This window comes from Pagrus pagrus, assembly GCF_965226575.1.
Source record: "Pagrus pagrus genome assembly, chromosome: 10".
NCBI classification, from domain to species: domain Eukaryota; kingdom Metazoa; phylum Chordata; class Actinopteri; order Spariformes; family Sparidae; genus Pagrus; species Pagrus pagrus.
This window is the reverse complement of record NC_140194.1, coordinates 10,551,858-10,577,766: the sequence shown is the minus strand read 5'-3', so window position 1 is coordinate 10,577,766 and position 25,909 is coordinate 10,551,858. Positions and strand designations below refer to the sequence as shown.

General features: G+C 40.1%; 2 protein-coding genes across 3 annotated transcripts; one reads left to right on the top strand and one right to left on the bottom strand.

Annotated features, from left to right (window-relative positions):
- Positions 1-360: 360 nt before the first annotated feature.
- slc28a1 (solute carrier family 28 member 1) lies at positions 361-9,523 on the top strand (the record flags this gene model as incomplete). The annotated part of the gene is made up of 18 exons (XM_084363127.1): positions 361-409; positions 2,815-2,891; positions 2,976-3,052; positions 3,435-3,526; positions 3,676-3,865; positions 3,949-4,090; positions 4,306-4,419; positions 5,101-5,175; positions 5,270-5,350; positions 5,471-5,551; positions 5,729-5,854; positions 6,791-6,921; positions 7,011-7,179; positions 7,473-7,652; positions 7,809-7,890; positions 7,997-8,095; positions 8,185-8,290; positions 8,978-9,523. 18 exons carry the CDS (start codon positions 361-363, stop codon positions 9,090-9,092), a joined length of 1,986 nt encoding a protein of 661 aa, XP_084219253.1. The 3' UTR covers positions 9,093-9,523.
- A 59-nt stretch (positions 9,524-9,582) lies between these two features.
- On the bottom strand, positions 9,583-24,368 carry alpk3a (alpha-kinase 3a). Of its 2 annotated transcripts, none has more exons than XM_084365363.1 (14): positions 24,288-24,368; positions 23,694-23,971; positions 22,827-22,948; positions 21,823-21,940; positions 20,429-21,707; positions 14,259-17,181; positions 13,516-13,663; positions 12,848-12,975; positions 12,727-12,762; positions 12,360-12,634; positions 12,164-12,252; positions 11,841-12,058; positions 11,717-11,765; positions 9,583-11,630 (listed from the first exon to the last, which is right to left on the bottom strand). In XM_084365363.1, the coding sequence occupies exons 2-14, from the start codon at positions 23,831-23,833 to the stop codon at positions 11,294-11,296; spliced, it is 5,862 nt and encodes a 1,953-aa protein (XP_084221489.1). In that variant the 5' UTR covers positions 23,834-23,971; positions 24,288-24,368; the 3' UTR covers positions 9,583-11,293. The 2 variants fall into 2 exon arrangements, with proteins under 2 accessions (XP_084221489.1, XP_084221490.1); XM_084365364.1 differs by lacking the exon at positions 24,288-24,368 and adding an exon at positions 24,053-24,107.
- Positions 24,369-25,909: the final 1,541 nt, after the last annotated feature.

Genomic DNA, 25,909 nt, shown 5'->3' with positions numbered 1-25,909 from the left:
ATACTGTAGCCTTGAACTGACACTAAACTAGATCCCCACCAGATTAATGTGGATTGTACCAGTATCATCTGAGGAGAAGGGGGAAGGTTCAGCTATTAGTTTTTTAAGATTCATGACCTCAGGAGCCTCTGTGTCACTGTTGTTATTTTGAAGGAATAATCCTGTAAGACAACTTTGAGGGCAAAAATCCCCATTTTTCTTCCTTCCCGCTAGTGAGGCTGTGAAGTGATGACACCGATTCCTGTGAAGTTTACAGACTCAGTGTTACAGACACACAGTGTTACAGACTCACAGGACTGCAGCACACTCACATCAGATTTAAAAAAAGCCTCTGTAGTCAGAGACTTATTAAAAGACATAATGACGCAGGATTTAACTGCAATGCAGAGTAGTGACCATATAGTGAAGGGTAACAGCGCAGTAATGTGATTTAAGAGATGAAAAAAGCTAAAAGCTATTTCATGCACATGTTTGAATTTGTAAGTCTGTGAATAAAGAAGAAAATAATTTAGATTTAAAGGTGCAATATGTAAGAATTGGCCTAATACATACTCCAAACAAAAAGGGGGCGGTATATCACCAGAGTTACCGCTGCTGCTAACTGTAGCTGCTGTTAGCGAGTTAGCTCGGTTAGCAGTGCATCCAATGGGAGCTTAGAGCAAGCCACCAGGAAGAGCACCAGGCTCTGAAGCCATCTTTGGTAGCGACCAGACAGTGTTATAACAACGTGTCTTGATGCACTGCAGGCCCAAAAAATACTTTATCCCGTAAGCTCACATTGTGAAAGAAGTGTCTGTAAAATGCTGGATAGTTTTTTTTCTTTTTTTAGCTTCACAAATCCAGCGAAACGACTCGTCGGACTATCATAATTTGAGCCATTCGGTTCAATAATAATTGGAAAGTCTAGAAAAGTTGCAAGATAAAATCAGTTTCTTCCTTATTCAAGCTAGCTGTGCGCTTAACCAGAAGTTAGCCGGCTCAGTGGGCGGAAGCTCTATGGGTCAAAAGTTTATTTTTTAAAACTTTTCAACAAAAACTTTTACAAAATGCACCTTTAAATATGATTAATTTGAGTAATGGCCAAACTTCAGCTCTGTTGTCTAAATCGTCAAATGGCGTCTGTTGGCAGACCAGTTAATGGCTTACATAAAAAGAGCGTCTTGGGTTAATAAACCGAGGCATATGGTACAAAATTCAGGACATTAAGTTCTTTCTAATGAATTTTAGGTCTGCAAGGCTTTCTGAACACAAATATCCCGGACTCTTAAACAAGGATTACTGTTTATCATATCCATCCAGACAGAACGAGCCCCCATTGAGAGTTATGAGCCACGGACGAAGCCGTTTTTATGATTTTGTGTGTGACAAGATAAAATCTGAACAGCAGCGAGTAAGAACAAATAGCCGCCATTATATCCAATCATGAACTATCAACCTGAAAGGAAAGTACAAATTGCAGTGCAATACATTTAATAGTCCAGATAACAGCTCTAACTGTTGGTTATCTGATTCTCGGGCGATAAGTCGGTGTACTTCTTCAAAATAATCATTCAGAGAGACGAGATTCTTTCATAAAAATACAAGTTAATTTGACCTTCCTTACTTCGACCCACAAAAAGCCGTCTGTGTGTATCACAGCACACATACAGGAGCGTATAACTTCACATGCTGTAGTTATACAGCATGGTCATCACTCACAAGCGTATCAAAATTGAATGAATACAATATATTTTTTGCTTGTAGACGTTAAAAAGTGAAAATGTGCCTGTTGAAATAAGATTTGATATCTTAGAGCAGGACTCTGTATCTTACTGAGATGTTACTCGTCAGGTGATTGTGTCTTATATTAAGTGTAATGTGATATTTTGACCAGAAATTACACAAATGCACAAAATTAGAAGTTTTTTCTTGAGTTTATTCACTGTAGGTTTCACTGAAGGATCATCTGTCACAAACCAAAGAGCATTTTTTAAATTATAGTATAAGTATAGTAGCTATAATCTCATCTTGTTTAATCATAATCTAATTTGTGTTTTTTGTGCATGCCAATTATTATTTAAATTCAGTAAAATTAGAAAAGAAATAATAGAAAATGTGCGTCTGAGTCTTAATCATCATGATGTTCATTCACATGCTGCTGATGCATTGTTCCTTACGAGTCTTCTTTACAAACATGAGCAATAAGCATGACTTTTTATGACTTGCATGGGTGGAGGACAACCTCCTCCAGATAAACTCATTCATGATTAATCCACTGTGTTTTCCCTGCTATTCAATCAGACACAGTAAATTCATATCTGCTAACAAGAAATCACTTATCATCTGTTGCTCCCAGTGATTTGGCGAACGTGGTCAACATCACATCTAATCAAACGTTGCCTCATAAGGTCTATTAAATCATTCCTATTGCATTATCACACTTATCACGCTTACGTCCTGTACTTCCTGGGAAGAGCGTGTCTGTTAATTAATGATAGATGCTTCATAGAGGGCAGAGTATATTTTCCCGCAGTGCTTTTTACAGCACAGCATTTGACAGCCGGGTTTAGGACGAGGCACAATGAGTAAGCCATTAGCTCTGCTTTTCTTTGAATTAAGCTGTTTGTTTTGCAGTTGTGAACTGATATTTTTCTCCCACAAAGTATGGACCGTGTGGACATATTTTAAGATTATTTTATCTCAGAGAGTACACAGAAACAGAACAACACAGCTCGTCACTTGTTTGGCATTCCTGGTTTGAGTGAGCCGAGGGTGCTTTCACAAAGTCTGCTGCACACGAAGTGAACGGTGATTGTGTTTTGTTTTTTTCAGCAGAAAGCAACGGTGTCCAGCTCAAAAACGTAATCCAAGCCAACGGAAATGGCGTGGACAACAAGGCTTTTGAAATAGAGGTATGTATCACATTTCATTTTTTTTAAAGGAAGCAGCACATTGTGATCATTGTTTTAAAAAATAAAACGTCTGTATTTTCTTAGGAGGACAATGTTATTGACACTGGCAGCCAGAACTGGGAGGATAAAAAGACTAAAAAGGGATTGGGATCATACTTGAGGTGCGTCAATTCAAGTGATTGCATTTTGTAAAGCAGAAATAATAATTGTTTTATTGAGAGTACAATACTTCTGGATGTACTGGATCACATCAAGTGCACAAAATCAAACCTCTGAAATGTTGGATTTGTTTATACTGTAAGTAAATGTACAGTAACGTACGTACAACAGAGAATCTGCTCTGTTTTATAATGCTACTGTAAAGTTTCAGACTGTTAAGATTTGATTATATTATATATATATATTATATATGACAACTTTTGAGCAAATATAGACGACTTGATATCGAATCTTTCATTATGTAAAGGAGAACATTTGTGATTTCAGTGTAGTATATATTTTGTACACAACTGGACCTCACTTCTAATTTCTCCTGTACTTCAGCCAAGTTTCCAAGCCGATTAACGCCACAGAGGATTACATCAAGGCTCACTCGAGAACCTTCAAATGCATTGTGCTGGCCATACTTGGAGCAGGTAAGAAAAAAAAAAGAAAATCTGTTTGTTTTTCTGTTAATATTGTTCTGGCAGTAGCAGTTTATTCACTAGATGTGTCCTAAACACTTTGATTATGACAAGACAAGAACAACAATGTGAGGTTTGATGTGCTCTTTGCTGTCCTACAGGTTATGTGGCTTACTTCATTGCAGCCTGTGTATTGGACTTCCAGAGGGCCACTGGTCTTGTCGTACTTACTGGTTTGGCTGTCTTTCTAAAAACGTATGAACTTTTGAAGCAGTACAAGGGCAAAAGCATCAGTCGCTGTTTCAAGCCCGCAGTTAGATGCTTTAAATCCAACTTGAAATGGCTCAAATGGTGAGTGGACGATCTTGTTTTCAGTGGCTACGCATAATGGAATCCGTTAAAAGGTAAAGGTGTGTTTCAACTGTGTTTTTCAGGGTTTTCATCTTGGCTGTCGTGGTCCTGTTGGTGGTGTGGCTCGCCTTGGACACGAGCAAGCGTCCCGAGCAGCTTATCTCGTTTGGGGGTGTGTGCATGTTCGTTGTGCTTATATTCATCTTGTCAGCACACAGGACAGCGGTGAGTCACTTCTCAGAGACGAATTATTATTGTGTTGACACACGTTCGGGTTTATCTTGCATGTTATCTCTGGTCTGTTGTGCTGAGACTTTGGATATCATTTGGCCTTGTGCCCCTATCATCTTAAGGTTTAGCAGAAATGCTTCCTTGCAATAACACAAAGTTTTATAGGGACTCCCTGATACACTGATGGTCTGACTTCTTCTACTTTTTAGGTGCAATGGAGGCCTGTGTTCTGGGGTCTCGGGATGCAGTTCTGCATTGGCCTTTTTGTCATAAGAACACAACCTGGACTCATTGCATTCGAATGGCTTGGACAACAAGTGCAGGTATTAGACTTGGATGTTGAAAAATACGCACTTTTAGTTGGAGGAACAAGCAGGTGTCAGCTTCAGTATCCACACTGATGGTTATTACACAAGCTCAGCTCTCCGTCCTCCATTGTCATCATAAATATTCAGCATACAGCTCCCAAATCATTAGTAAACATGACATTAACACGTATTTGTATGTTAAAAAAAAAAAAATATTTCATCAGGAACCTCATTACAAAAACCTTTCATTTTGTATAATATCAATAACATCTAAAATGTACATTTTAAGGTGTGATTCAGCCTTTTGAACCGGTCACGTCCTGCGTGATCCTAAAGGTTTTGTTTGCATAACAGACACTTACATACATGTTACTTACATACACAGTGTTCATTTTCTGCCAGGTCACTATATTCTTTAACTATGCTTACGTAATGTAAGCATAGTTAAATGTGCCCATACATGCTTATCTTTAGAGCACTTTATTATGCTGTTCACCCTTATTCCTGGGTTATCTAAGGATTGAGAAAGTGCAGGCATGTGGTCTTTCAATCACTTTATAATGTGTAGCTGCCACTTCATTAAAATCTAAATTAATGAGTAATTGCATCATCAATGTCATAAATGAATAGGTAGGAGAAATAAATAATCATTTGAAATAAAATAACCCACGTTTGTTCTTTGTGCTATAATTCCAGATATTCCTTGACTATACCAAAGAAGGGTCATCGTTTGTTTTTGGGGATCTGGTAGCAGACATCTTTGCCTTTCAAGTAAGTGGATGATAATGTGATTTTTCGTAACCAAACAAGATTCTAAGTTGCTGAAAGTAAATGTGTTTAATGTGAGTTTTGATTTCTTCCTCAGGCGTTGCCCATTGTTGTGTTCTTCAGCAGCATAATGTCGGTCCTTTACTTTCTGGGGATAATGCAGTGGCTCATTCTGAAGGTAAAGAAAGGTTCAAACGTGCACCTCACAGCATCGTATGTTCCTGTTGGCCTGGGTGTATATTGCTTACGCCTGCAGTGAAATACTATGACCAAGAGCCATGTGTTTTTGTGCACGCAGATCTCATGGGTTATGCAGATAACGATGGGAACCTCTCCCACAGAGACCTTGAGTGTGGCAGGCAATATATTTGTTGGGCAGGTACGCTGGCTTGATGTCTTGGCACTAGTCTGCCTACATTTGGCTTTAAAATTTAATGAGCTCCAATCTGTCAGTACTTTCTGTCATGCTTACATAAACAATCACTAATAACTGATTTAAAAAAACCTGACAATTACTCTGCTGATTTACTTTTGCTTCATGTTTTTTGTGCTTCAGACTGAGGCTCCGCTGCTGATCCGCCCCTACTTGAAGGACATGACCAAATCTGAGATCCATGCTGTTTTGACTGGCGGATTTGCCACAATTGCAGGCAGTGTCATGGGGGCATTCATCTCATTTGGGGTGAGATGAAGCTGTTTTCACAACACACCACATAATACATATGGCACATTTCATGCAAAAGATGCAATCAAATATGCTCAACAAAATATAAAAAACACAAAAACAGCAACATTAAACTGAGACAATAAAATAAATGAGACATTTGAAAAGAAAGGAGATCACTAGTTACTTAATAATAATTATTATATATTGTACGTGTAAAACTGTATCTTGGTAAAGCCAGGCTTACTTTCCTTTTAAAAGATATGAATCTAGATTGAGAGAGTCCAGAGTCTGGGGCTGTATAAATGAAATGCAGCATCGCCAGCAACTTCAGTTCATGAAGGGAGGAATTGTTAATGAGGGAGTGTCAGCACAAATCAGACATTTGTTCAGAACATGAACTGTGAGGAGGCCAGCGATTTAATCCCGAATGAGAGGGTGAACTGAATTCAAAACAGTGAGAGGCACCTTCAATTATTTCTATGGTGACAAGCAGCCAGTTTGCAGCTTTTAGTCTGGGGACAAGGTGTGCCCTTGGTTTTATGTTGAGGAAGCTCCTGGCTGCAAAATTTTGAAGCAGTTGTAGATAAGAGTCTGAAGGCCTGTAAAAAGTGGAATACAGTTATTGTAAATAAATGTGTTCAGAGTTGTGCTGTGAGAAAAAAGTCACTTAGTGGACTTAAGATACCATGTTTGCGCATGATTGAGCCTCCTGGCAGAAAAGAACGGGGCCCAGGACTGAACACCCCAGTGGAAACTACATAGTTTCAACCTGTAAGATATGAACCTGGCACAAATTGAGCCAAAGAGCCCAACCCATTTCTCTTAAATTGAAGCCAATAAAGCTGAAAGCTGAAGATTAACATCATGCATAATATCAAATACTACATCTGTTGCTGATCTTTGCTCCGCTACAGCACGCTGCAATAAAAGACACCTTGTTGTATTTTGCAGATAGATGCATCTTCCTTGATATCAGCCTCTGTCATGGCTGCTCCTTGTGCCTTGGCCATCTCCAAGCTCTCTTACCCAGAGACAGAGGAGAGTCCCTTTAAGTCAGAGGGCAATATTAAAGTGGCTTGTGGGTGTGTATATCTGTCCCTTGGTTTATTCTCTTCCCTTTAATGATTTTTTATACTTTTTGATTTAACTTATTTTTTTTTTTACTCCCTAGAGATGAAAAGAACATTCTGGAGGCTGCGAGCAGTGGAGCATCGGCTTCAATAGGTCTTGTTGCCAACATTGCAGCAAATCTGATCGCCTTTCTCGCCATCCTCGGCTTCATAAATGCAGCTTTGAGTTGGTTTGGAAGTATGGTGGGATATCCTGAAGTGACATTTCAGGTATGTTTTTAGCTACAAGACTGATAACTCAAGAGGGATGTTTTGATAATGTCAAATACTTTCTTGGATTTTTAAAAAATCTGATGTATCTGTTTGGCCCTGGTGTAATATCAAAAGAGCTTTTTAAATTATTATTTCTGTTAAAACCAAAACCAAAATCTTTTTAATGATATTTCTCATTTTTTAGTAATTATTCTGAGATATACATATATTTATTTAAAACTTGCTTCTACTGTAAATTTAACAAGTGAGTCTCACAATGTTCAAATAAAGGTGTCTCTCTGTGTCCACAGCTGATTTGCTCTTACGTCTTCATGCCTATTGCCTTTATGATGGGAGTGCCATATGAAGACAGTTTCATCGTGGCTGAACTAATCGGCACAAAGCTCTTCCTCAATGAGTTTGTGGCCTATCAGAAATTATCTGAACTGAGTAGCAACAGGATCAGTGGACTTGGTGAAGAATCGATATCTGTGAGTGAATGTTGTTCACTGGAGTTTAAATGTTGTCAGTGTGGGTGTGCGACAAGTATAAATTCCTAAAGCACTGCACAAAACACGAAGTGGAAGGGAGACGATTTTACGCAATGCAAAAATAACGCTGCAGGATTTTGTTCTTTGCTGTTTCAGGTCCGATCAGAAATTATCACCACCTATGCTCTTTGTGGGTTTGCCAATTTCAGCTCACTGGGCATTGTGATCGGAGGCCTGTGTGAGTATTTTATCTTGAGTAACCACAGGGCAAAAAACAAACAAACAAAAAAGTCGTTTATCCCTCAGCAACAATTTTTGACGCAGACTATTTTCTTTTATCAAAGCCTCTATATGCCCATCCAGAAGAAGTGACATCTCGTCCCTGGTGCTGAGAGCTATGCTCACTGGGACTTGTGTATCTCTTGTCAATGCTTGTATTGCAGGTAAGAGCTTTTGAATTGAACTAGCAGTGCAGTTTAGCTTGTTTCATATTGTACTGCAACTGAGTAGCTGTTTCACTTTTTTTTCTTAGGGATCCTATTTATTCCTCCACTTGACTGCGTGGAGCTGTTCAAGGTATCTGTTTTCAATGCCACAAATGCAGATGTACAAACTTGCTGTGAAGACCTCTTCACAAGGTGAGCATGTAGACTTTCATTACAAAGATACTTTCTGGTGGCTGGGATAATCTTGGGAAAACATCGGTTATACACAGGGTCAGTAGATTGCCCCATATCGTAGAAAGTGAGATTTCCATGTCTTTTGTGATTTTAAGCGCTGTATCTTAGGCAACTGGACTTATTTCAGTTTCTTGATCTCATCCAAGAGGCTTCTTCAGTTCACTTTCGTGATTATAAAACAGAACTAAGCGCTTTGTAAATATCAAAATGCTCAATGTAGAAATGCACACATCCCATATTCAGAAACTTTTCCTTAAAATGAGCTGTCAGGACTTCTATAAGTTATGATGTCACAACGATATAACCACCACCCTCAGCCATGCCCCTAACATGGCTGTGGTTGCAGAGCTGATGCCTAAAAACAAAGTGGGCGGTGCCTGCTCAGGCCTATTAAAGCTGACTAATCAGAGCAAGCTGGGCTTTTTGGGAGGGTGGCCTAAAAGAGACAGGAGCATTCAGACAGCGGGTTAAAACGAGGTTTTTTAGACACTTACGCATGTAAACATTTTCTAGTAGACATCCAAAATGAACATATGTACCTGAAACTGAACATTATATGGCACCTTTAATGTGAAATCAAATGGTTCTGATATGTATCTGATTTGTGGTTATTTGGACTTAAATCTCAAATTGATTCTTTTGCAGCGCTCTCGGCAATGGGACATTTGAAGGATCATGGAGCACAGTAGCAAATGCCACAATGTATTTGTCTAAATGTTGTCAGTGTTGTGGGCTTCCTTCTCTGAACGTTTGTAGTTAGAGGAGAAAAATACATGTCAGTGTCTGTTTTTATACTGTAGTTAATTTGTTTCTCCATGTTTGTATATTTGTGTCGTACTTTATGTAAAAATGTATATGCACGTTTTAAAAATGATTGTAAATTTCATGTATTATATTGTAAATTAATTCACATATTGGCTTTTATTTAACGCCAAGGATTCAAAGGACACACCTTTAGAAATATACCTCAGTATGTATTCAGGCATCAACAGTTTGATAAATGTAAATATTTTAAAATAAACCAATTATTTCATAATGTTATTGATGATGATACACTCAGTAATACTTTTTGACTATATAAAACTGTGAAAATGAAAACGTGTGCTCTGCTCGGATTCAAATGTTGATGAATGTAAATATTTCAAAATAAAACCAATTATTTCATAAAGTTCTTGATAACGATACACACAGTTATACTTTTTGACTATATAAAACTCTGAAAATAAAAACGTGAGCTCTGCTTGGACACAAATGTTTTACGTATTTATTAAAAAAAAACATAAGCTGACATGATGTAACATGAATGAGACAGCACACATTGTAAACACACATTTATGCTTCTTTCCTAATTACTCATTCATTGACTCACTCACACACTCCCTCACACGTTTGGATTTTCTTCACACTACTTCAGATATTTAGTGCTTTGACTTTATATACACATAAATACAACAGATTGTTTGCATGACACCACACCTTAACATCACAGTGCTTTGAACGTCATCTGCTGATCGAAAAATGTCATCCTCATTTTCCAACATTTTTTTTCTTTCTTTTTAGAGAATTTGGGTTTACTATCATAAAATAAAATCATGCAATTACAGTTTTTTTTTATGCGAGGGTAGCTAATGTTTAATGTGGCTATTTGGGCTCATTTGTAGACTCTGGTTGATCATTAACCAACTATCCTTTACAGAAGTTCCTGTAAAGTTCATCATTGTTGGAAATTCCTAAGACTCCTTTAACCACGAATATCTGTGCCAACTCACAGATAGATAGAGATAACTGAAAAGCTTTCATTCTACTTTTTATTCAGTCCACGCTGGCTTTGCATCTCGTAAAAAAAGAGCAGAATAAAAAGAATAGGCAATGCTTAAGATTGATCGTGTTACTACTGACCAACTGCAAAACTCAGCTCTCTTGCTCAGTTAAAAGTGATTTCTAGTTGTGGAAAAATTTCACAGATTTCATGCAGAGAACGTTACTTAGTGATCAATATCCTGCTCTTTCGGTTATTTTGCTCAGTGGGCATTTATCCCCACAGTCCATAGGTCAGGTGCAAATGATTGTGTGGAGCTCAATTAGCAGCTTTCCATGTGACTGGGAACACACTTGTGTGTTTGCATGTCAATGAGCGTGAGCGTACCGTAGTTAAAGAGTTTACTGATAAGCCCCTTACTGCTCATGGCTTTGACAGCAGCATTCACCAGCATATATTTTAAAAGAGGAATTATTAAAGACACAGACACGACAGATACAAAGTACTCAAAAACTACTCAAAATGAATGCCAAAAACAAAGTGCACACAAACATCTTTGACCTGATTACGGTGCTGTACTTCAACAACGTGAGCTCTGAAAAGAAATGCTGTTCAAATGCCACCCTTAAATACCATTTCCAAAATAAACTTTATGCCTTTCACACATACTGTACATCACAGATGAACATATGGCATTTAGTACGGATACATTACCTCAGCCCCCTCAGTGGCTGAAGCTTTATTCTGCATAATGTCTTTAAATCAAACCATTAAAACGGTTTGACAAATTGTGTTTGGAGAGTTTTGTCCACTCATAGAGCTGATAAGACTCTGAAGCAAGTGCTTCAAACCATTCAGTAGTGTATATGTCAACTCTAATGTGGCCCAGTGTTGCTTTTCATACCGTTAAAGTTAAAAACACTGATTTTGCTGTTTAGCATTTGTGAGCTATAAGGTCAAAAACCCTGTGCCCAATGCTGCAAACATTCTCATAAACATTAGAACGGATGTCGCATATTGTAACATTAATGGTGACTGAGGTCACAACCGTTCTTTATGACAAGTCAGGTCAATGAACCGTTCCTTTTCTTACAATCTTAACTCTTCAAGTCCTTGCTGGCTTTGGTAACTGGAAAGAAACAGGTAATACTAAACCATTAAAAGCATCAAAATCTTGCTTGACACAAAAGGGGTGGTTTTTCCTACCTCCTTTCAAGAACATCAACGGTTTCTGCAGGCATGGGTTTGGCACCTGATTTATTGTCCTCGGTCTCCTGAACTTTTCTGGGTACCTTTGGGCTAGAATTTGCTTTTCTCCTCATCTGAGGGCTTTGTCCTTTCCGCTGCAGCTGTGGGCTGTTAGAGCCCAACTTGCGGTTGAGCAGAGGGCTCCTGGAGCCCTTTATCTTGGTGGGCTGCAGACTATCCATAGTCTTAAGTGACCTCAGGCCAAGAAGTCCGCAGTAGTAGTTGCACTGATGGTGCGTCAGGAACTGTTCGAATACTTCAGGAGAGCCATACTCCGTCAGTCCTTGGTATCTAAAAGGAAAAGAAAAACGTTTTATTCCGGCTATTATAATAGACCACAAACAATAACATGTGCATGTACACGTTTAGATACAAACCCTTTAGACTTGGTCACAACTTTAACATTTGTAATCTTCGTTTCAACACCTGCAAAGAGGAGGAAGATTATTAATATTATTATTATATATAGATAAATGGCCACTAACTTTGTATGTGTCTTACCATCTAGCCGAGTGACCAACAAATTGCCGTGCGTCCACTGATGGATCCAGTGCTGGAGGGTGCTGCATTTCTGCTCCACCTCGGAAGTGGTTCGTGTAATCAGCTTGCCTTTAGGATCCATCGTACAATAGTGAAGGAAGGCACCCTTAAGATCAGCCTCCACTGTGGCATAAGGCACAGAGTTTGCAGGCCGGTACATCAGATACTGAGGAATCACTCTGTGGGAAACACAAAGGAATAGTGGGTGGATCACAAGAAGCAGTGTCGTAGATTTTAACAGGAATCAATTATCAGAGCCACTGTATAAAAAGTTTGGTACGTACTCTAGTGAACAGCCAAAGTTCTCAATAACTCTTGCTTCAGCAGCAAAGATTTTACAGTATTCCCGAATCATGTTTTGGACTTTACATTCCTGGCAACACAAACAGATTAACAGAGCAAGTTAATGTACTGCAGTTACAATAACTAGGAATTTATTGGCAGCAATTTACTGAGCATTCATAGACAATAAATACTCACTTGCTTAGTAATCTCTATATTTCTCTCGGCAAGATTGCTCTCCTGTTTGGTCCCATAGGCGATGGGGTTTTGAACTTTGATGATGCAGGCGCTCCCAGACTCAAAGATGGGATCAAGGCCGTAAATGACCTTCACTCTGCTGGTTTTGTGAGCGCATCCCTCCCCGATGTTCACCGCTTCGGTCATGATGCGGCCAAAGTACTTGTCGCCCCAGTTGCCAGAGTCAGCAAGCCCTCTACTGAACAACAGCGGGGTCATCTCGATCTCCTCTCCGACTAAAAGAAAACAGAAACAAATATTTAGAATGAGAAATAATTTATACAAAATGAAAAGTTGATATTGTAGATAATTTACTCTGAAACATTACCTTCCAGATCATCTTTTAGTAATATCTCAGACAGAACTGTAAAACAGAAAACAAAGACTCATAAAAGCACAGCTGAAAATATATGATGTAGATTTCACACTTGATGTCTTCAGGCACTTACTGTCCTCGCTGAGCAGGTAGTCAGTGGTGTCAGTCCCATATTCATTACTGATCGAGCAGCCATATACCCCACAGTCTTGGCTGGATGCTAGGACAATAGCCAGAGCTACTTGGCTTTCATCTCCTCCACTTGGGTGACGAAAAAATGGAAAAATACACAATCATAAACGAGTTGATTGCCTCATCAGAGTTGTACCAAACTTGAAAGATTCAACAACAACCCACAAGGTGTCACTGTGAGACAAGAAGGTCGTGTTTGCTGACACAGCAGCCAGTAGCACATATATAGACTTTTAATGCCCCCTGGAGATGAGAAAAATATTGTGTCAGGTTACAGTTTCTGTGTCTAGCCAGAGATTCACCTCTCTGTGTCACAGCTGTGGGGTTCACAGTCACATGAGCAGGGCTCTCTCTCTCTGCAGTGAGAATATGAGAATGACAGAGGGCCACAGGATGCACTCTGAGGCCCCAAAAAACATCCTGAAGCAACATTGTTTCACATTTGGATCCTGCCCATTTTTACCAGTCACACTGGATGGAAATTTTTAGAATAATTGCAGTGAAAAAGGAGCCAAGTAATGATGTTAATACAATGTGAACACCAGGTGATACTTCGTGTTACAGGTGGTTGGAGCAGTGTTGATGTTGTAAGACAAGAAGGGGATTTACCTTCTCTTCACCTCTAGTATTTCTTCCTCATCTCTCAACCACTTTATGGTTGAGTCACTGAGCACGTTGAAGAACTGGCACCACAGCTTCAGGTGTCCAGAGGCATCCGGGAATGGCTCCCCCCTGATCTTGCGGATGACCTGTGGAGCTGGTGGTGCATGAGAGAGAAGGGGTGCCAAAGTAAATATATACTGTACTCGAGAGAGTGGAGGCTTTCTAATGTTTCCACCTCCTCAGACACCAATGCACTGATCAGGCATGTGTTTAGGCAAACATTAAAAAACATGCAGTTTTTCATAGAACCGTTTGTGTTGTGATATTTTGTGGAAACTACACAAAATGAAACAAATCCTGTGGAACTTTTTGTGTGGTTGCTAGTTTGTGTTACATTAGCTGCTGTTGCTCTCTGTTGGTGGAGTGGAGAGAGGAACTAAGATGAGGTCACAGAAAATCTGACCTGAGTCCTTCACAAACAAATCCACAGCAAAGAGGCATTAAACAACTCAAATAAATCGCCCACAGGCTTGTAAAGGCAACTGAGAGAGACGGGGAAGGTCTCATTTTTCACATCCTGTTACAATTTGCTCACATATGGCCGATAACAACATGTAAATTACCACAAATTGTTCCATAGAGCCCCTTTAATGCAGCCCTTATTAGGAAACATGCAGAACTTGTTCGCACAATATCTAACAAGATAAAAAATAATTCCATCTTTTAGGACTGAATGATTAATTCTTTACCTTTCAGAGGGTCCAGCTTCTTCTCAGCTGGTTTTTCCTCTCGTTTGGTGCTGACTGGTTCTTCTGTGGGAGTCTCCTCCACGACTTTTGGCACCTCCAAGGTGACCTTCCTGCGGCTCAGCAGCGGAGAGCGCCTCTCCATTGGTGGGGTATTTTGCCCCGTGGGAGCTTGTAGTAACGCGGCTCTGCGAGCCTGGCTGGGTGACATGTAGGGGCTTTCTTTCTTGCCTTGAGTGTCGAGTGCACCAACCACTGCTCCTTCTACATCTTCTTTAGGTTTTGTGATGAAGATTTTGCGACGGGCTCCGGATGCCAACTCCTCAGGCGTGGCAGAGCGTATGAGTGACAGACTGTCTCTGCGTTTCAGCCGGGGACTGCTTTCACAGGAGAGGGATGATGTTGGTGTTGAGCCTCCGCTTAGATCATCATCCACCTTGTCACTCTGACGGTCACCGACAGTGTCTGAGTCTGGGGAGGATCTGGACATGAACTTGCGGAGACTGGCCGGACTCAGTGATGGATGTGTCGGAGGTTTAGAGCAGAGTCTCTCAACAGATGATCTGTTTCTTTGAAGATCCTCAACAGACACAGAGTTTTCTATCTTGGGCTCTTTAAGGGGTTTTGTCTTCAGGGTTTCAGGGACAATGTTGTCTTCTGTTGTTTTACTGAATGATGGCCCATTCTCACCAACCTTTGGTATTAGACCTTCAAATAGCATTGAAGAAGTGTTCTCTTTTATCATCTTTTCTGACATTTCTTCTAGGTTCTCTTTTCTGCTTTGAGTTTTTTCAGGCTTGATGGTCATACTATTTTCAACATCATGCTTTGTTCCTCTTTGCGTGGCAGCAGAAGTTTCTGTTTCTGACTCACTTTGAGTGGACAGTGTGAGTGCAGAATCACTTTCATGACAAGTGACAGAGATTGGTGGGACCACAAACGAAGGCACTGCTGATGTTTCGAAAGGCTGTGGGGCATCTGAAACATGGGTGTTTACATAACCATCATCCTCCTTGTCATCAGTACATGAAACACTTATAAGAGGAATTGATGCAAAGTCCATCTGAGGGAGCTGTTCACTACTTTTCATGCGAGCCTGATCCTGCTCAAACGTTTCTGTCTTGTCATCTAATTGCGCAATTTCCTTTACTTTATCTGTGGGTGAGAGGTTATAATCATTCTGCATACCTTTCTGCGTGGGCAACAAACTTGAAGAATCAGCCATGCTCTGGTCTTGGATCATTGCCACGGACACATGAATTGCATCATGTTTTGGCATAAAAGCAGACTCTGATTTTTGCTTGTTTTGTGAAAAAATAGCCGGTGGCAGAGTACACTCTTTGAGCTCAGGCTCCACGATTTCAATTTTTGGGATTACAAAATGTTCATTGGGGTTTACATCCGGTGCATTTGGTTTGTTATAATCATTCTGCATACCTTTCTGCGTGGGCAACAAACTTTGAGAATCAGCCTTGCCCTGGTCTTGAGTTATTACCGCTGACACATGAGTTGCATCATGTTTTGGCATAACAGCAGACTCTGACTTTTCCTTGTTTTGTGAAAAAATAGCCGGTGGCAGAGTACACTCTTTGAGCTCAGGCTCCATGATTTCAATTTTTGGGATTACAAAATGTTCATTGGGGTTTACATCCGGTGCATTTGGTTTGATGTAATCGTTCGTCATACCTTTCTGTGTGGGCAACACACTTTGAGAATCAGCTTTGCCCTGGTCTTGAGGTATTACCGCTGACACATGAGTTGCATCATGTTTTTGCATAACAGCAGCCTCTGATTCTTGCTTGTTTTGTGACAAAATAGTGAGTGGCAGAGTACACTCTTTGAGCTCAGGGTCCATTATTGCAATTTTTGGGATTACAAATTGTTTATTTGGGTTTACATCTGGCACAGCTGGTTTAATATCTGGTGTGTCTTCAGTAGTAGATATTTGGATTTGTGGAATATTCTCTGAAGGCCAATCCTGTGGTCTCTCACTGTCACCGTCTGACTCATCAAACTTCTCTACTTTCATTGGATCCTTCTCTGTCTCCACTTCAAATGGTAAACTCTCATTCCTTGCTTCACTGCTCTTACCTTCTAAAATCGCCGGCTCTTGTGTTTTCTTGCATGAACTAACGTCTAAATCTTTCTCTAAAGCAGAAATCAATACCTCTTTCAATTCACTTCTCTCTTCACTGCCTCTAAAACCTGAGTTAGGACTCAGTATTGTACTGACGTTTTGGACCTCTGCGCTTTCCTCTAGTATTGAAGAGGCACATTCTTGCTGTATTTTTAGGTCACCCTTCTCTAAACTCTCCGGGGCGGCAGTGGGCGGAAATCCTATATTCATTTCCTGAATCAGAGAAGCATGTTCAGCTTCCTTTACATGATCTCTCTCTACACTGTAGGCTGCCACAGTAGACGGGGGTAAAAGCACCTGATCTGGTGTTTTAGATTCGCACAGCTTTATGCTCTCTTCCAGTGAAGATGTCGTTAATTCTGTAATCTCAGATCTGTTTATAACTGAGCGTGGCTGTTTGTTTGATTTCACTTCAGCTTTCTCTTCCTCACTTAACTTTTTAGAAGAAAGGCCCTCCTCTGCTTCCTCTGGTGGGACATCTTTGCCAATCTTATCACCACTCGTATCCTCTTCTTCTTGCAAAGTGTTAGTGGGTGTTTCTCCAAGGTTGTGGCTGTCCGACCCTGAGATAACACTGTAGGGGGGAGTCCAGCTTTCTTCCAAACTAGTGATGGTGGGTGTAGGGGAGGATTCCTCTTCATTAGGGGTTTGGGTTTGTGGCAAGACAGATATATCTTCCTTAGGTGAAGACTCATTTGTTGCAGCCTGATGAATAGGTTGTGGTGAAACTACCAGGCAACCTGGCTCTTGCTGGTGTACAGAAACCTCTGAGACTGCCTGAGATTCAGCCTGATGGAAAGTAAACAAACCATTTTAGATACACCAGTGTCTGCCTTACACAATGAACTCTATGAATGCACATGCCTCACATGCATGCAAAATATTATTAACAGTCAAATTTGTTAGAGACCGAACAGGAAAAAACATTCAGTGTCATGTTGAGGAGTTAAAATATTTTTTAAGAAGCTTGTTATGGTGAAGTTACTGTGGTGACCTTTGACAGTGTGACTCTGTGACACTTTTAGAATGAGACACATTTACCGACCATAAATCAACAGATGTATGAGTCTAACAAAGCGACACTGCACTGCAGTGTTATATCTCCTACAGACAGGGACAGCCCTGTTGTCAGTCTGCAGACAAAGTTGATCAATACTAGTTATTAGGTAGACAAATAAACAGCTCCGAAGATATGCGGAAGTAAGTCAATATATTCTTGGGTTATATGGTCTGACAGTTTATTTTGGGAACTGCTTTACTTCATGTCACGTGCAAGGTGGCTGAAACCAGGTGTTTACACATGCAGTGGTCCAATAAAATGTTGAAGTAAGCCTTACCCTTAGCAAACAGGGTTTATATTTTTTTTGTTGAAAATTCTTTGAACATCCATTTTAAACTAACTTTTATGTCAATAATTTAAGCATTCAAAGCGTGTGCTTGTGTTTTTTGCAGCTAATGTTGAAACACGGACAGGGGAAATCCCAGAGAACTGACACACGTGTGCTGTTTACACAAAGAACCTGCTGGGCAAGAAACAAGTCCTAACATGCCTGATTCACATACATCCGTTGTGCAAGTTCATGGGATATTAAAAAAAAAGCAGGATTTTCCTGAAAAAGAATTAAATTTGAGCATACATAGCAGTGAAGAGAAAATGTATAAGTAAGTCACTGGGGTTTTTCCCCCTCACTGCCCCAGTTTTAGCCGTTGAAACAGTGACAATTAATGCAGTAGAGTAATGAAAGCACATGTTGCCTCGTGACAACATGTTTGGATGGCAGTATCTACCAAGAAAAAAAGAAGTTGCTGCTTTCGATGGAAGGGAACTGGTGTCATGTTGAGTCTAAAAATGAAGCCGTGGTCTTCGGGACACCTCTGTGTGTAAACGCACTCATGAGATAAAAACATTGTTCCGATACAACGTGTGACTTCCTCCAACTCATCATTCATTAAGAATATTCCATCATCACAACAAAGGTAGTTCCACATTATGGACAGACTGATCTGCAGGTGGATGTTTAAAAGTAGCAGTTCCCTTTTCCACGTCATCTCATTGTGTAAGTGAATGTTAATGCACAATGTAAAGTTCAATACATATGCTGTTTAAGTGCACAGTTCATAGAATTCATAAGACAATTCATAGACGCTAAATATATTTGGATTTTAATCAATTATGGGATTGTCTAATAGGGATAACAATTATTACATTTTCAGCAACATTTTTGGATTGATGGGTTAAAATAACGACCAAATCGTTCACAAAATTCTTCCCAACCTTCTCCTCGAGCAAGCAGGCAAATTGAATAAGATATGCAGAAACAGAAATAACATTCTAATAATAGCTGTAATATTGATACTGATTTATGATACGTGCAACTTAAACCATCTGTCAACCACTTCAAATTAAGATTCGATCTTTGAAAACAAATGTATGCTCACAGGGTTTGGCCATGCACTTCAGTGGATTTCAATTTAATATGGCCACTATAATTAACTGCTTTTCATAAACTATTACAAAACTCACATAAATAAGTGATTTATTTTAAAGGTCTAGAATTTTGCCAGAATTCAAAGCTAGCCTCAAAAATATAGGAGGCAGCATATCAACAGACTAGCCGTCTATGCTTGGCTGCAGCTAGCTACCTTTAGCTAATTAGCTCATGGCTCGGTTAGCCATGGTGGCGGTGGCTCTTGAGTTTGTCTAGACTGGGATGGCAGACGAGGCCCATCTCTACTGGATTTGGTAGCTTGACCTGAGAGTTTGGTAAAAGTTTATTTAAAAGTTTATTTTGGTTATTTATTCTGCTAAGAGGTGGCATATATCTGGCAGCATATATCTCTATGCCTCTTTGCTGGTATGTGACAGTAAAAGACAAGACGGACCATACACAATACATACACGTCAACACTGTTGTTTCTTCACTGTTGATAATGTTAGTTCATTTTTTGAATGTTTTAAACAAACAAACAAACAAGCAAAAAATCTGGTGATATCTTCCAAATTGCTAATAACTTAATGACGTTAATGTTATGGGGAAAATAACAAAGCTTGGCTTTGGATGAAGTTACATGGTCATGTATTTACAGCATATAATAGAGTTTCAGTCTTTCACTTCAAAGAAAGACATAAAACAAATCCATATTCAAAAGCCGAGAGTCTTACAGTCACATGGTCAAACTGTACTAAACCATTGCAACCCTAAATATAACAACAACTATTCATCACTGAGTATGCTTATCAGCTTCTAACTGGTGTTAACTGTACAGCCTGTTTATCATAGCGTGACAGTCCTAATCCCTCACACATGAAAGACATGGAACCATTCTCCAAACTGAACAGCGAGTTGACAGAAGTACTGCCCTCTTCCCTCTTCTTTAAATGAGGAAGGGTGGGGGAAGGAGGAATGTGGTCAATGTGACGAGGCCCTCCTTTCCTGCTGAGACCTGCCGCAGAACTGAATCTACTCCCTGTCACTCTGTCATGCAGAGCCCTGTTTGTAACGTGAGAGCCTCCTCTGACATTCAGGTTTCATCATGATCTCTGACGCACTGGTGTCCCACTCATCGCAGCCAACATCTCACATATTCCCCATCCAATCTTACAGTGTGCAGTATAGACACAACATCCCCCACCCCCACATATATTGAGTGCAAGTTGCCCCAGTTCTTATGGTTCCCAGTTTCCTCTACACTATCTTGTTTGGCTTGATGCTCTTCAGAGATATTGGTGCAGTATAACCACAGTCTCACGTGGCCAGGCTGACTCACCTCGACGGTTGCTTATCACACATATTGTACTGTATGTTTCAAAGCAGTTGTATTGTCTGACTGTCCTATACTGCCATGAATATAACATCTAACTTTGCTTCTCATCCACCACAAACAGCAGCAGCTCAAGTTCTGAACTGTGTCATAGTTGACATAGTTCAGGCTTTGGCCCTGACCTAGCTCATCTTGTACTATCTTGTCAAACAAATGCAGCCTATATTTAAATCTCAAGTGGCAGTCAGCTGCTCTGAAAGACCACTGCACGTACCTTAGTGAGAACTTGAAGCCCGGACAATGACATTTCTTCACCTGGACTGCTGACCCCTGGCCCAACAGACACCTCCATGGCCTCTACAGCATCCTCAGCCTCCTTGACACTCTGGCCTTTGGACTCCTCTCTCCTCTCAGCTGCCTTATATTCGTTTAGCTCCGACTGTTGTTCTATATCCACAGTTTCTGAAGGCTGCTTTGGTTCATCTGTTTCCATAGGCACAACGTCCTCTGCAAGGGGCTTGCACACTTGATTATGCTCTGGTTGGAGCTGAAAGGATGGTGGCATTTCCGGTTCAGAAGGCAATTGGTCAAACTCTCTCTCCTTGTTCTCAACATAATCATGAGAGTCCTTCTTACCCTTACCGAAGAGGAAGTCCTTGACTGAGTGGAGCATTGAGGAGATGGATGCCTGGATGTTGTGGTGGTCCTGATCCTTATGAGCCTTGCTGTGATGTTTGACCTCTGAACCATGTTTTGTGTATGGTACTGTATATGACATCGCCACTGGCCTCTCACTTTCTCTGACATCTGTGGTCAGTTCTTCTTCTCTCCTTTTCTCTCTCTCACACTCTTCCTCTCGTGCTTTTTCTTGTTCTTCACTCTCTTTTCGCATCCTCTCTTGCTCTCTCTCTTTCTCTTTACTGGCACTTACAACAGGTGTATCAGTTTCTTTAGGTTTCTCCCCTCGAGGTGAGTTCTGTTTTTCCTCAGCAGTCTGGGCCTGGAGAGTCTCTGCCAGAAATTGTGCTAAACCAATTCCTCCATCATAACAGTTCTCACCTCCATTCCCCATCATATGGCTTCTGCCATTGCTACTGCTGGTACTGCTGCTGCTGTTGTTAACCCCAGCATCTACACCATTTGTGATCTTTGGTTTCTTTTTGGCAGCAAGGTCACTGTCTTTGGATGTCACAGGGACAGTTTCCTTGACTTCAGCACTAACGCCATTTGGTTCCTCAGCAGCTCCAAGTTGCTCCACAACCTCAGGCTCCTTGACCTTTGGCAGCTCCTCTGGTTGGGGGATGTGTCGCTTTCTTGGTGGACGTTCCGGACTACTCTGCCGTTTCTCTTGAATGTTTTCTTTATCCCCCTTCTTGGTCTGCACCTCCAATTCGCTCCTCTTCTTCTCCGCTTTCTGCTTCAGCTTGGCAAAGAACCTCTGGTGGATCTTATACTCGTTCATGGTGCCAACCTCCAGAACTCCCGAGCAGGAAACAATACCTTTGCTATTGCTGGCTGAGGCCTGGTAGATAGCTGCATCATCCAATGTGCAGCTGAAAACAGAAACACTTGTTTATCTCTTATTATAGTGTTAATATTTGCACAAGAAAATGCTGCATTTCTAATAATTTGAACAATAGATGGATTATTCTAAGTTGTGTTACATACTTGTAAATATGAAGGGTGTGGGTTTTTCCGTTACGACGAATTTCATATTTTGGGAGTCCACAATATCGGTCCATTTCCATATCATCTTTATACCATTTCAGTTCTGGAGCTGGGTAACCTAAAGACATGGATAAACTATAATGAACTGATTGTCTTTGGGTTATAAACAATACATTCCAAGAACTGCAAAGCACTATTTATGAACATTTGCTACATGCATGTCCTAAGAAGTAGTCTGCACTTATATCATTTTATGAACCATTAATTTGGGAAGCTAGAATGGCACTCTGTATGGAGCACACCTCCACCAAGGCCCAACAGCCCCTTTATCTGTATAAAATTGTATTCATTCATAGATACCAGCCACCTAAATACATGGGAATTTTTTTTTATCCTTGCATTACTCCATGAGAAGTTAACAAAAATCTTGAATAAAGTCTTCTCTTGCAATGTTACAGAAAGTGAGATAAAATTCCTGGATCAGTCCCTTTGTCCAGATCTGCACCAAAAGTTAATGGGGTCAATTCTGGGCTGAGACCCATCTGCCAGCCAAGATCCTGGAAATCCATTCAGTATTTTTTGTACAAACCAGCCAACAACCAACACATTTGGCGGAAGTAATTATGCAGTTGACGAATCACTGTTTAGAAGCTTTGACACGCTTTGGCATGATTGTGTTGTAGCTCTTGCATCATGTTTGTGATGCGTCAGAATGGAACAGCTGCTGCCGCTGCTGCTGTTGGGTGGGTGGACCCACCCTTCAAATCCGCCTGGAGTCAAAAACAACATCCTGAAAAAACCAGCTTGAATAAAACACGGCCTGGTGTGTTTTGATAGAGCAGTTCAGGAAGTATAAAGCAGTTCATTTAGGTGCCTTCAAGGTGAACTCCTTTCTTTGTTTCCACATAACTCACATCCTCCCTCTCCACATCACTGACAATGTGGAAAGTTTCTGTTACTCCAAGAAGGCATGCAAAGAACAAGGAAGTTAAGAGTAGTCCTACCTGATACCACACAGCTGAACTTCACATTACAGTTTTCTGACACTGCCTTTGATTTCACGGTGGTCTCAAAGGAGGGCTGAATGTCCTCGGTCAGCTGAGCCATGACGCTGCACAACGTGCTCCTGGAAACAAACACTCATGAGAGTCAATTCCATGCTTTCAAATAGAAATGTCAGCGGCTTCTTCATCTCTGTGCAATACATTCCAATCAACTTTCTTAATTAAGTGGAAAGGATGTTAATGGAAATATCTGGTAGTGACGAGAGCGGGAAAGAGTGACACAGAGACGTGTGAGATGTCAGGCAAAACAAAGCTGTCAATCCAACACTGAAACCGATGTTGATCACTAAAACAGAACGCATCACTGGACAAACTGGACACTTACATTACAGTTAAAATGTCTGTTGGTGTCATTCTTGGGGGTAAACCAGTGTTTGTGGTTAAGATGTTAGTTGGGAGGAATGTTTTAAAAGTAAGGATTACCTCGTTGGTCTGTAGTGAGAATACCTTGAATAGCTATTCAGAAAGGAGGCAAATGAAGGGACGTCATTGAATCATTAAGATCTGTGAACTTACCTACCTAAACATCTGCCCTCCTTCACTTCTTATTTTTTGTAGATGAGATACAATAACACAGATAATTTATGTGATAAGTATGATTTTTGACTGACAATGTGAAGTGCTGAACAAAAATAATTCAGACAATTTCAGTTGTTTTGTGATTGTTTTAACTTGAACTCTGTCCGACCTAGATGTTTTTTCTTGACCACCGTGCAATATATATGTTTTTAAAACACAAATTCACTTCACAAGGAACAAAGATTCACGTGTTCTGCATATACATGAATTATAGATGAGGTTGTCTACCTGTTTTCAGGCCTAACATTCGAGAGGTAAGTATTACGACTTTCTGGGCGGCCATTGGAAGAGCTGCCGTCCTCTTCGCCAAAGCTGCTTGTCCTCCCATTGCCAGAATAAGTGCGAGTCATAGGCCTTCTGGAAGTCATTATCCACTGATGAAGTTCACAAAAAATGTAAAATCCAAATAAATGTATCAGCCAGTAAAAAAACTACTCTGTGGTCGAGTCCACAGCTTGTTCAGGGTTCAAGGCTCAAATTCAGTGGTGGTATCCATGTAAAAGCCCCTGGAGAAGAAAAAAGAAAAACACTTTAGAGTGGTAACAAAACCTGTTTGAAGTTAATTAGAGAAGATAAAGGATACACACTGGGTTATTTGGTTGTAGGACACTCAAAGACACAGTTCACACTCAATGCTCGTCCTTTCTAACCAAGCAAAGTACTCGCATTGGAGCGGGTTATAAATAGGATCAGCTATCAGGTTGTGGAAGGGCTGTTAGTGGTCAAACACCAATCCAAGACATGTTATCTACTTGTACGTGTTAGGACTACAATTCAGGTGTTTCTTGGTCACCTTTAAACTTTGTAAATTTTCCAACTTACCATGGAGGTGTTTTCAGAGTTGCTTTGGAGCCAGAGTCTGTGAAGAAAATCTCTGTAACCGCCTATCATAGACACGCATGTGTTGCCAGCAGGGGCCTATTTATAGCAGCCCTACAAATAGGTGCAAGAGCACATCAGATTTTCCGAAAGTAGACTTTAGTCTTAGCAAAGAAGTCTAAAAGCTAAACTGAATTCAGAGTAAAAGCTAACTATTTAAACCAGAACTAAAAATGTGCCATTTCTTTCATGGCAACACTGTAAATTATTCATTGCTTTGTTTTGATCCATCTTAAAAAGTTGGAAAAAATAGTGTCCCATCTTAATGAGACAGTGTAGAGGAGTGCATGTGGACTTGAAAAACATGTCTGTAAAATATGGTTCATGATGTAGCTGATGACCAGTGATTTATGTCCTGTGCTTTGCACAAGAGTTGTTATAGGACAGGCCCCCTCACTGCGTATTGCAACACATGGTCAAAACATAGAGACCCACTTGCTGCTCACATTTCACATCAGAGAAGGCCTGGCTGACAAAATCTATACTTTGATCTGAAGACCTGAGGGTATTTCATGAATGTGTTTGCTATAGTTTAACATCGGTCTTATTTATGTTTATGGTTTTAGACGTTGTTGTTAACTTTGTTTCTACAATCATTCTGTTATACTCTTGTGTTACAAATATTACACATGAAATGTATAATCTATCGAATACTGGACTCCCTCTTCTATATTGGCCAATATGTTTCCCTGGATTAATAAAGATTAGATAAAAAAATAAATAAATGTGGCTTCAACACAAACATAAACAAACAAAACATATCCTCAAATCAAGCACATATCTTTATTTAAACAACATACGCATTTGTAAAAATACCATATAGCCTACATTTTGTCTTCAATGTGAAAAGGATGCTAAAAGAACATAAACATTCAATTATATTAGAGTGTGACCGATACTGGATTTTTGAGGCCAATACCGATACCAATAGGGCATGAAAAATGCTGATATTGATATATCGGCCGATACAAGTAAACTACTGTATATGTATATACAGAATATAAAACATATAAACACATTTTTGCAATAATCCCACAAATGTGGTTATCAAACGCTTACTCAAAGACACGTAGCCTGTGTAACAGAGGCAGGATATTTAACAGTTTAACAAAAACACAGTAAACTCTGGTGGAAGTTGAATAATTATAAATGACCCCAAGCGTCGTTTTCTGCATTATGTGCTGAAAAAAAGGAAAATATAGGCACATATTGGTTGAAATATGCGCATATATGCCAATATTGATATATCTATGTGAATATACAGTTTAAAAGTCACGTACAATGAAGTTGAGCAATGTATGGGTGTTACAGGATTTGTTCTGCGTCCCATTTCTGTACGGCTAGGACATTGTGATGATGATCTGTATTTCATCACACAGGCTAAATATAGAATATTCAATGATTTCTCTACCTCAGTGACTGTTTTTCCAGTTCAAACATCACTTCTCTTATCTGTGTGCCTCCCTGAACTCAGCTCTGGTTTGTGATTGTACAGCACCAAAAAAGGGGCCAAATTGCTCATTACCGTAATGTCACTAAAAGTGTTCCTACTCGCATCTGCCTTA